At 33.4% G+C, this 12,953-nt stretch overlaps 1 protein-coding gene across 1 annotated transcript; it reads left to right on the forward strand.

Annotated features, from left to right (window-relative positions):
- The first annotated feature begins 6,917 nt into the window (after nt 1–6,917).
- On the forward strand, nt 6,918–9,903 carry LOC125219931 (1-aminocyclopropane-1-carboxylate oxidase homolog 1-like). The gene is made up of 4 exons (XM_048122026.2): nt 6,918–7,015; nt 7,492–8,034; nt 8,123–8,444; nt 9,475–9,903. The coding sequence occupies exons 2-4, from the start codon at nt 7,511–7,513 to the stop codon at nt 9,739–9,741; spliced, it is 1,113 nt and encodes a 370-aa protein (XP_047977983.1). The 5' UTR covers nt 6,918–7,015; nt 7,492–7,510; the 3' UTR covers nt 9,742–9,903.
- The last annotated feature ends 3,050 nt before the right edge of the window (nt 9,904–12,953 follow it).

The raw sequence follows: 12,953 nt of genomic DNA on the forward strand, positions 1-12,953 counted from the left end.
TCAAACTCATAGAGAATTGATTTTAGTGACGAAACGTGGCCGGTGATTATCACTTTAAAACAGAATATTCAGTTCCATTTCCATTAGTAAAGCTGCAACATTAGTTAGCCCTCCTTTTTCACCTTTGGGAGCATGAAAATCTGACAAAAAGAATGATCTAGATAAAAAATAATTTTTTAACTAGTTGCTGAAATATGATTGTACGGGATATACTATAAAATAATGCTAATCAAGAATATAATTAGGAACAACATTAATTTTATATATTCATTCGACAATGTACATACATTCCTGGCTCTCAATAGCTGTCCACTAATATGTGCTTAGGGATCATAATCATGTTTATAATATTATCCATATTAAAATAATTACTACTATTATTTATGTTTAAATACTTTTAGTTCATTCAAAATTTAATCAAATTCAGACTAATTTCAATTAATTTACTAACCTTGATGTAGTAAGTAAGGGATAATTAATGAATAATTAGAACTTTCTTAAATAAAACTTACTCTTTAGAAACTTGATTTTACAACTCCATTGTAAATAACTTTTTTTTGCAATCATGAGCTTACATTTAGAAAATGATTGAATAGCTTCAGTTAATTAAGAGCGTTGGAGGAAAAATCCATGCATATATGTTACACATTTTGGTGAAGATTACTGATGAAAATTAAATAGATGCATTGTACCACTTTTGCTTCCACAAAATCATACTTGTCCATATGCATAATTACAAATTATCAAATATAAGTGGGGGGCAAACGTGACAACCCGCTTAACTTTAAGCAAAAAAAAAAATTAAAAAAAATAAAAAAAATAAAGAAAGTTTTATTAAAAACTCAAATTAATTTATTCTCTAATTACTTCACAATTAAAATACTTTATCTTTCGAATTCACTTTTATTAATACTGTTATATACTACTCCTATTATTCAATAACCTTTTTCCCTTCCTTTGATGTACATAGAAATGGCCAAATTAATGTGTAAAATCTGGTCAAACTCATAATATTACTCTCTTTCTATTAATTAATTAGTGTTGCACCAAAATAAAAGAAAACAAAATTTGAACGGGTATAGTGATGCAAAGGTTGTGTTTAATTATTTGAAATAATATTTAGAGAAAATATTGATGTTGGAAAGTGATGAAGACATATGGCTATCAAGTGAATGGTCAAGCAGACAATTAGTTTGCACGTGGGTCCGACGCACGTGCGTGGGATGATTGCAGTGTATCTAGGGTTTGGAATATATATTTATATACTTCACTCAATCTAGAAGGAACATTATTTATACTAACAAATTAGAAAAAGAAATGAAACACTCACCAAATTAACCAAACTTGTTCGAATTGCCATTAAGGCTTCAACAGATTAATGACGTGCTTAAAATTTGGAGTATAATGACTATTTTGGCCTGTAAGATGTATGAAATTTACCAATCACAACATCAAATGTGGTAGCAAATTTGATCTTGAATTCAATCAAATATAACTTCGGATGTGATTGTGGATTCGTTGAATGTATAAAGTGGCTATGTGATTAATATGTTGCTCAATCATATGTGCATCACAATTAGTTGGATTATGACTTATTTAATGGGTCATATATTAGCTTTTAATATCACGTAATTATCCAAAATATTGCTATTTGTTTCAACAAACTTTAAAATTAGTAAATAATAGTATCATTAACTTATCTAGGGTTGTCAATTAGTAGACTGGTGAGAGATTTCGTCTTAATTTAAACTGTGTGGCAATGAAATGGTGATTACGTGTCATTTTTTTAATTAGGGCACTAATTCAAATAATCATCACTTCATTGCCACGCTGTTTAGATTAAAATTGAATCTATCACTGGTCTAATAATTAGCAACCCTAAGTAAGTTTAGGATATCAATTTTAAAATCTGTAGAAAAAGTTAATAAGTACTTTAGTAGACCGGCGACGAATTTCGTTTTAAATTTTAATTTTAATTGTGTGACAATGAAGTAATGATTAGATAATATTTTTTTATTGATTTGGACACTAACTCAAATGTCACGTAATCGTTACTTTATTGTCACACTGTTTAAACTAAGACGGAATCCGTCTCTAGTCAGTTAATTGACAATCCTATGTAGTTCGTGATATTATTATTAAGTTTGAAATTCATGAAAACAAAGTAATATTTCATAGTATAATTGTATGATGCTAACAATCCTTTTTGAATTAGTTATTGAGTAGAAGTTAAGTGGCATTCTCGCATAGAATCACACGCTTGCTTAAACATTACGACCACATGGAACATTACATCGACAAAATTAAAATAATGTGTGTCCAAAATCCAAATTCCTAAGAAACAGATAAATAATCTCCTATATTAATTATTTGGGCCCCACTAACGGCTCGTGAACAATGGGATTATAGACTTTCAATCAGCATTTTTCGATCCGACAACAAGTATGGTTAAAAATAGCCCATTGCTTAAGTTTGCAGACAAATATTGGGAGCTTCATTTTCAAGACTTTAATTCATTAGTTTGGTTATGATTAATAATCTCTAAAAACGCATCGATGTGTTTTAATTAAAACGAAATGTACTTTGAATAGGAGGCAAATCTTCAAAGTCCAAACCATAATATAGGGATTGATCATATTAATTATTCATTATTTATACAATTAAGTATTGAACTAAATTAATTGAGGGACATTGAGTATGTCATTTCAAGTTGTAAAGAGGTAGTTACTTTGGAAAGCGATGTTTTAGTTCGTCTTTATTAAGATTAATTATTGAGTTTTAAATTTGTGTAATCTAAAACAAGTTGATTTGTTCAGTTCAGACTGTCATCACATTACCACTCTTTAATTCGAAGAATCAAAATAGTTATTTAATAAGACTTTATATACGTGAGTGTAATGTTACTTAAAATGGAAAACAAATGTGTTTGTAGCTTGAGGTTCTCTCTAAGTAAAATTGATCTCCAACATAACTGAACATCCATGTAATCGCCATTCAGTTTTTTATCAACGATGCAAATATTATGACCCTAATTTGATATGAACAATTCAAATCCCCCCCCCCCCCTCTATATATACTACTTTCTTCGTCACATAATAGATGTCTCACTTTCCTTTTTAGTTTATCCCACAAAAGATGTCACATTTCCTCTTTTAGATAAAGCTCCTTCTCACATCAATTATAAAATTATATTTTCTCTCACCACTTAATACACAAAATAACGTTTTCTAAAATCTCGTGTCATCTCTAAGTGTGACATCTACTATGGGACGGAGAGAATACTACTTCTTTATAATGTCTCGAGTTTGCTGCCGAGTTTAATTCCTTGTGTATGTAAGCAAAGTGGATTATATGGTATTACCATCTTCATATATACATTGAGGTTGCTTGATTTGCAAGTTATTTCTCAAAATTAAAATACATATTGGCTCCGTTTGGTACACGGAATTGAAATTGGAATTGAAATTGGAATTGGAGCCTTCAATTCCAAATCCAGTATTTGATATCATTACATTTCTTGGATTTGGAATCCTCCAATTCTACAATTTGAATTCCATAACAAAAGTAATGGAATTCCAAATATTTATTAAATTACACACACGCTGCACACACATACACACACACACTGTACACATTCACACACGCACACTGCACACACACATTTACACACACAATGCACACATTCACACACACTGCACACACATTTACACACACTGCACACATTCACACACACACTGCACACACACATTTACACACACACTGCACAAATTCACACACATTGCACACACATTTACACACACACACTGCACATACACATTTACACACACACACTTCACGCATTCTTACACACACTGCACACATTCACACACACATTTCACACATTCTTACACACACTGCACACATTAAATTTTTTAATTCAATTCCATATTAATTATTTCATTTTGCACACACACTAGACACACACATTGCACACACATTAACACACACACACACACACTGCACATACACATTTACACACACACACATTGCACATATTCACACACACACTGCACACACATTGCACACATTCACACACACACACATTGCACACATTCTTACACACACTGCACACACATTGCACGCATTCTTACACACACTGCAGTTGCACACATTCACACACACTGCACACATTCACACATTCACACACACTGCACACATTCACACACACACACACACTGCACACATTCACACACACACTGCACATATTCAATTTTTGAATTCAATTCCATAGTATATCAATTTCAATTCTGTGTACCAAACAGACCCATTGTGTTTGTTTTATGAGATTGAATTTCATAATATAATCTTAAATGGATAATTATGTGATAATTAATCATAACCATTCCATTCTAACTAAAATAATCTCACTACTTATTTCTAGCTAAATGTATCATCACATAATAACTAATCATATCAACCAAACAACGCCTAAACAACACCTATAAGATTAAGAGGGTATACTAGTAACCACTTTAAATTCGGAATGTATTAGGAAAAGAATTAGATGATCCTTTCCTCTTTACATTATGTGTCATTTTGATTTTTGAATGTTACTACACCATCACCTGCAACACAGTTCACACTAACATCATCCACGTCATACAACTAGCTGTCGCACACGGCTACTATGCATGTATATCTTGTAATAGGATAATTATAATCATTGATAAAATAAATTATCATATAAAGGAACACTCATTTTCTTTTCTCTTTAAGGAGGTACTCCCACATTTTGGTTTGTACTAGATTCTACCTTACTCTCACAATATATTGTAAAATAGTCATAACTTGTAGTAATAGGCTAATTATAATCATTGATAAAATAAATTATCATCTAAAGAAACACACATTTTCTTTTCTCTTTTAGGAGGTAAAAGGCACCCACATTTGGTTGTACTAGATTCTAGCTTACTGTCACAATATATTGTCATACTTTACAGAGAAAAGTTTTGACAATTGAAATTAAAAATAAAATGTAATTACTTATATCAGTATAAAAAAGAATATAAATCACTATATAAGTCTCGTGAATCTCTTCTATCATCAATTAATTTTACGATGGAAATTATGTAGATTTCTATGAGAAAACTCCCAAAAACAAAAACAGAAAGACAAACGACTAAGTCAGTCCCCACCCACATGACTTTGTCTCAATTAATCATTTTATTAGTCGAAACTCTTTGTTTTAGGGGCATTAAAATACAGCTTTTTGGTACTTCATTAAACATTTTTTGACTTGAACAGTGGACATAATTAAATAATGGATTATATTCTCTTTTTACTTTATTTTAAATGGGCTTCCAATGTCCAATTTCTGTTTCGCCTTTCCGTTGGCCCAACTAATTAAGTGAAATCATCATATAAAATTGTGTTTACTTTTCGATTGTATACTCTATTTTACATACAATTCATATTTAATATTGTCTGACAAGATATAATGGTGTTGTATTAAGAGGGGCCCATATCAAATTTGTGAACTACATGATTAATCAGAAAATTATATTGTTTGATTAGTGGATTATGACAATGAAGCACTTGCGCCCAGTATATTTGTATAAATACACTCCTTGAAACAAATAGAGTTTACTTATATAGATATACCGTGCAAAATTTAATGTACTTTACCCTTGCTTATTTTAATGTAAGGTCAATTTATTAATTTAGTGAGTACATATATTTAATTGTACACTATAAAGTAAGAATCTCGTTGTATAATTGTATTTGTAATAACAGTACTATTATTTATCTATTTAATAGTAATATATGTGAAAACTGTGTGCATTTTTAGTCGACAAGTTACCAAAACTTAAAAAAAGCAAATACTGCAGTCTTAGATTTGATCTTCAGATAGGAACATTATATATTATACTAATTGTTATTGCATTCTGGAAATGATATAATTAGCCAAAAATGGATGCACTTTAAACTTTTTCTTGGATACTACAACCTATATAGCTAGCCCATATAGCCAATAATTATCTATATCACTAAGCTAGGTTAGTGCCTAATTACGTCCATTATCATTAGATCAATAATTTGTCTCTAAAGTGAATATGATTAATATATTTAATGTTGAGACCGTTAATCTTAACCTTAAACCATATTGCAATTATCTAAATTCGATCGACATGGGCTATGTATATAATTGGTTACAAAAAATAGATTGCCTCCGAAAACTAGTTTAGTTTGACGGCTATAAGGATACATAGGTATTTCCAAAATGTCTTAGTTAATTTTTTAATTAAGTGACTATAGAGAATGAAAAGTGGCTATGTATGATCGGCTGGCCCATGTATGATCCAACTTTAAATGGGCTTTCGTTATTTTAATTAATAAGAGGGATGAAGAGGTAAGGATCCAGTCTTTTATAGGCCCAATATTGAAATCATAAACCATGATTTTCGAATATTTTAAAATTATTATTTTAATATATTATTCCAACATTATCGTAACTATATGACTTTTTAAATTACATTTTTATTATAAAAGTTAATCGTGATGTGGAATTAGATAAGCCATCAAGGCTGCGCCCATTGTTCAAGACCTTTGGAGTCCAATTCGAGACGCCAAGAGAATTACTAATTTCAATTTTCAAAGATGTACTCAAATTCTGTATTTATAATTCTATATATAAAATGCTTTTTTCACAAGAGTGTATGAAATGTAGCACATAATGACATAAATTTCCTACCGGCCTATTCAGAATAATCCAATTCCCAACTGCTCTTCAATTACTCTTCTATATTTCTTGTCCTCATCAGTATTTATTTATTTAATCTTCATCTATTAAATACTCTCTCTTTTATGACATATTCCCATCCACCACTCTTCATTTATTGTTTCATTTCAATTCTACCTATTCATATAGGTATAAATTATAATATACTTAATACTACTATAATAACACCACCCCTTTTCGTGATATACTTGCTTCCACCTCCAACCCCTTACCAACATTTATTCTCCCACTGATCAGGTAACCATCATTTTTTTCTCATAACTTCTACTCTTATTTCCAGTTTATATAATTTTCATAGATAAAATCACAATTTATGCTAAATTAAATAGTTATCTAGAATTCTGAAAATATTGTCATTTATAGTAGTGGGAGAAATAAATTATTGTAATAAATGAAATCATGTTCACATATCTTTGTGTAGTATGTGAACTAGTAGAATAAGGCATGAATTTAGCATGATCTTGATTTATATAGAATTTTGCAACCTCAATCCGTGGCACACAAGCTTAAGAAACGGATGATTGATTGCATAAATATTATTAGTATACATAAAGTAGCTAAAGTCAACTAACTAGCAAGCTGTCTCTGATCAAGAACAGCAGAATTTGAGACAACCATGTTCCCCACATGTTTGCTTAACCTATAAATTTCCGAATTCTTATAATCAATTCTTCTTACATTAATTCAACTACTTCTCCCACCATCAAAATTAGAAGAAGCATCGGAAATTCTATGGAGAAAACCGATGACAACAATGATTATTATGATTGGGATAAAGAAGTGGAGGAGTTCGAGAAATCCAAAGGCGGCGTGAAGGGCCTCGTTGACTCAGGCATCAGCCGAATCCCGAGGTTCTTCATCAGCCCGCCCGAGCCTGACGATGCGAATCCCGGGCCCCATGCCCATCCGGACGGCCTGATCCCGATCATAGATTTGGAGGGCGTCCGGGGAGGGCTTGATCATAAAGCAGTTGGTGAAATTCGAACTGCGTCACGGAAGTGGGGATTCTTCCAGGTGGTCAACCATGGAATCCCCACTTCCGTGACGGACGCCATGCTCCGCGGGACGCGGGCCCTGCACGAGCAACCGAAGGAGGCAAAGCAAGAGCTTTACACCTCGGACGGCGCGCCGGACGTGAGGTTCTACGCGATAAACGGGCGGCTCGAGGAGGGCGACGCGGCGAGCTGGAGGGACGCGTTCGCTTGCAAGTTCACAGACGGCGTGATCGACCCAGAGATCATCCCGCCAGTTTGCAGGTGTCTTACCAACTGAGCTGCGCTGCACTGAACTAATGAGAGAGTGTTTTTTGGAATTTGGGTTTATGATTTATTTTTGATGATGTAGGGATGAGATAATGAAGTACATGAATCACATGATCAAAGTGAGGGATGTGTTGTCGGAGGTGTTGTCGGAAGCGTTGGGGGCGAGCAAGGATTTGTTGGGGGAGATGCAATGCATGGAGAGCGAGTATCTCACGTGCCTCTATTATCCGGCCTCGCCCGAGCCGGATAAGAGTTTGGGCACGGTCGCACACTCTGATCCAACAGTGCTCACGGTTTTACTGCAGGACGACACTGGCGGCCTGCAGATAAAACATGATGGATATTGGATCGATGTGCCGCCCGTGCCAGGGGCTCTCATAGTTAACATTGGTGATTTTCTTCAGGTATGGGAACCTCGATTTATAGATTTAGTTGGTGTAGTATATGGTGGTTTTAATATCGTTAATACCTTAGTACTTGATTGAAATTCCCTGAGTAGTTTAATTAACGAATGGGGCAAAGGTAGTATATAAAAATTGGAATTATATGGGTTGACTATGATTTGGGAGTAAAAAATTCGTTGCATTTGAAGCTCATAAGCCATTAATTAGCCGTAATTTGAGTGTTTTTGTCTAAACTCTAAACAGTAGTACTCCATGTAATATAGAAATAGATCATGCTTTAACTTCTTGGGAAATAGATGTTGTTTTAGATCTGCAAATTGATTGGAGAATTTTATTTTATATGTGTTGGATAGTTTATATCTAAGAGTTCTGATCATTAAATTGCAGATTCGTTAAAGAATTGAATTGTTTAAGATAAGTAGATTTAATTTTGATGGCTATTGGTCGAAGAAATAAGATGGAGTGTATTAATTAAATTGATTCCACACTTCCTTGAACAATTAAATTTATTTTCTGTTCAAGTTGTGAATTGAACCAAACAAAATTAAACTTGCAAGCATAAATTTGGTGATAGATGTTTGGTGACTTAGTGTAGTCAATTTTAAGTATATATTTAATACATACGAGTAGTATTTATTTTCATATTTACTTAAAAAAGATAGAACTAATCTAAATTCCCAAGTATTTAAAGGTGACACTTAGATACAAATTTCTCTCAATACAACAATTAAATATATTCTGTTTTATCATATCGTTTTAAATTCGTGCATGCATGTCTTCTTGCCGGTTTTATTAGATTGTAGTAGTATAATTAAAATTTTAGAAACCGTGAAAGGAAGGACTCGAAACTTAAGAATAAATCATATCTCTCACTTTTGACCAACACACACACTAATTAAGAATAGTTTTTTTTTTTGTCTTCTCTAATGTAAACGAATGAAATATATTTATTCATCTATAGAATTAATTAAAATACGTATTTGGTTATATATCATATATGTAATGAATTTGAAATTATTTATTGGTGCAGCTGATGAGTAATGACAAATTCATGAGCGTGGAGCATAGAGTGTTGAGTAGATCAAAAGGGAGCCGAGTTTCTGTTGCATGCTTCTTCTTTCCACGTGGTCAAGAAATGGCTAACATTTATGCACCTATTAAACAAGTCATCTCTCCAAATAATCCTCCTATCTATAAACAAGTTAGTTATATAGATTTTGTCACACACTACCAAAAGAGAAACTTACGAGGTGGCCATTCTGCCCTTGCAAATTACAAACTCGACAATATTAATTGATTAAGGTATGTTTAAATTCATTGATTCGTTGGTTTGTAATGATTAATTTGTGAAAAAATTGTATATCCTTTTCTTCTTTCTTCATTATTTGTTCATTTTAGTTTGTTGTTTGTTCGGATTGAAAGAAGCGGTTGATTTATGATTAAGGGTTGGTTTGCCTTAGCTGTTTTTTTTCTCATAACGGTTTTTGTATTGTTTTTTATTTAATCAATATATTGAATATGTTAGGGACAAAAGGAAGTGGCCTTTTGTTACAGTATTATATTATATATTGAAAAATAAAATTAGGCCGTAGTTTGAAATTTAAATAAATATTTCTCATAATTTAGATATTTAATTTGGAGTTTAAGGTTATTTATAGCCTATATATTGTAATTGGATCTATTTATGCCCACTAAACTAAGCTTCATATATTTGGGATTATGAAGAACCTCATGTCTTTCATGAAGATATCAAATAGTGCAATCTTGTTTGAATTATAAAGATAACCGATGAGGTTCTTATATTTTTTTCTCAGGGGATCGATCCTACCTTCAATAAAATATTAAAGAATAAAATAAATTTGTAATAAACCAAATTATTATTTGAAGTACGTACATTGAATTGTTAAAAAAATAATAGCTAGACATTATATTTTTCGAATTATAAGCCATTGCTTTATTTTGGTAACAAATGGATATACTGATATAGTAGTATATTTCAACATGACGTGCCTAACTAGCTAGGTTACTCAAATATCAAAATGACCTAATAACGTATAAAATAAAATTTTAGTCGTACAAATACATACGTTTCGACCTACTTTTCAAAGATCTTAACTGGTAGGCTTAAAATTTTTGACTTTTAATCACTTGATAGACTACATTATATCAATATGGTGGCCAATATAGAGTATTATACTTTTATTTGTTACAAATACATAAGTTAAATGTTCTTATTATTGGTGTGGACTTAATAACTTACAAATACTAGTACTAGTACTGGAGTACAAATACTAGTACTGGAGTACTATTTATAACATTCGGAGTATTTCAAATAATAGCTACTACTATTTTTTTTTTTCTTTCAATAATTTAAATTAAAATGCGAAGAAAGTACATGAGGGACGAGCCTTTGGAGGGAGAAGTGATGCGCGCACCAAAGCTCGAAAGCTTGGTGCGGGATCGCCATGGACAGGCCCATGGTCGATTCTACTAACCACTACTCAAGAAATAACAAGACCAAACATGACGGTCTTGGTTCGAAAAAGCCATGGACAGGTCCCATGGTCATGAAAACTACGCCCTAACTCCTATCTTAACCTAGCCAAACATATCCGATGTTGGCTGCGATTGTTACACGAACCCTTGACAGGGGATCCACAATGTGATCCTTAACTTCCGTTGCGGCGCATAGGTGGAAGAATTTGAGCGACCTTGGGCTGAGGTGTCGTCTTACACGTGCCCCTTTCACATGATTGTGTATACGCCGAGGGAGATGGTGGTATCCTCAAGGCGTCCAAGGACCCTTGACTTGGTGGGACAACGCCCCAACTTCAATCTTAAGCATGCCAACATGTCCGATGTCGGCTGCGGTTGGTAGTTGGTACATGAACCCATTGTTAAGTATATATAGGGTGGGTAGAGTAGAGGCAGGGGTGAAACTACTTCTTAAATGTATAATTAGACTAAAAATGGATGAGGTAGATTTTGTTGATAATATGTGTATTTCATGTACACGAACATGACATCACAAAAGTAAAAACGTCTGGCTAACAGTTACTACTCCGTTCGTTATTTATAGTCTTAATTTGACTCGGCACGAATTTAAGAAATTGATTTAATAATAGAATGTAAGTATAATGGTTTAAATGAGGTGAATGGTAGAATTAGTGGGGGAGCCAGAATTTTAAAAGTGGGGAGCCCAAATTACCATCAAATATTTTGAGTGGTTCAGTGTTAAAGACGCGGAAATAGCTTAGACATGAGCAATATAAAAAGGCTGACTCAACTTTATTTTACCCAAATAATACCCGCAAGTGTACGGGGTTAAGTGTAAGAGTATATCGTATCCCACAGAGACAATTAAGTGTAAACCTAAGTACCACGAACAAATTTCAACTACTATCCAGACGATCAAAAATTTTGGTTTTAAAACTAACAACTACTAAAAGCATATAAATTCAGAGATTGAAATAAACAAATAAACAAGAGAACAAAGAAGCAAGCTGCAGAAAATGACGGAGGAATATGCAGAATTCAAGGATCCGATGCACAACTCATAGCCTAACCCAATTGAAATTAAATTACCATTTAAAGTCTCTAGAATTGTTGAATCAATCACAGATATGAATTTAACCCTTTCCCAAGGTGAGAAATCTGCAGATAAGTGTAACAATCGAAGTCCCCTTCTAATTCTTAGACTTAACTCCCAAAAGATTGATTAGATTAAAGATCCTACTCAGAATCTCAACTCTCCCGAGTTTTATTGAATAAAGGTGTGGATTATTCCTCTTTCAAGATTAAATATTTCACCTCCCGATTACTCTAAGGAACCCACACTACCAATTGGTGATCAAGCAATTGACAAGAAAAAGCACAGGAATAAACCAAACAATCACAAGAGCTAGATAAAAACGAAATCAATTGGATTAAAACTATGAATCAATGCATCTTCACCAAGAATTCTACATAAAAGAAGTTTAGCTACTCATATTCATAAGAAAACAAGTCTAAACTAAAGAAAACAATGGAAAACATGATACGGAGTATAATTGGCGGAGGAATTGAAGCTTGAATCTTCAATCTTCTTCCAAGAGCGCTTGAGAGAGATGGTTTTTGTGTTTCACGGCGGTAGAGAATGAGTAGAGTTGCCCTAGCTTTTCTATCTTATTCCCCTCTTTCAAAAAATAGCGATTCACTTCAGAAAATCGCCAGAAATACGTACCCGGCCGGGTGGATTTATTGTACTAGAAAAACACCCGGCTGGGTGGGATTCTTTCGGTACTCTCTGGAGTCGCGCAGGCCAAATTGCGCCACCCGGCCGGGTACAATTGTTGTACTGTAAAAATCACCCGGCCGGGTGGGGCTTCTTCCGAGCTCTCTGGACTCTCCAAGGCTTCTCAACGCCACCCGGCCGGGTGGCTTTTCTGCACAAAACCTCACCCGGCCGGGTGAGACCCTGTTTCACCCCAATTTTGCCTATTTTGCCTAAAACACTCTACAAACATGTGA

Source organism: Salvia hispanica, chromosome 1 (assembly GCF_029641045.1).
Source record: "Salvia hispanica isolate PSC_SH4W2 chromosome 1, Shi_PSC_v1, whole genome shotgun sequence".
NCBI classification, from domain to species: Eukaryota; Viridiplantae; Streptophyta; class Magnoliopsida; order Lamiales; family Lamiaceae; genus Salvia; species Salvia hispanica.

What these genes read in the sequence shown, in the direction of transcription:
- LOC125219931 (XM_048122026.2), top strand. Translation starts at nt 7,511, where the DNA reads ATGGAGAAAACCGATGACAACAATGATTATTATGATTGGGATAAAGAA. An exon ending in ATCATCCCGCCAGTTTGCAG is followed by an intron (nt 8,035 to 8,122) that starts GTGTCTTACCAA and finishes TTGATGATGTAG; the next exon opens with GGATGAGATAATGAAGTACA. An exon ending in ACATTGGTGATTTTCTTCAG is followed by an intron (nt 8,445 to 9,474) that starts GTATGGGAACCT and finishes TTATTGGTGCAG; the next exon opens with CTGATGAGTAATGACAAATT.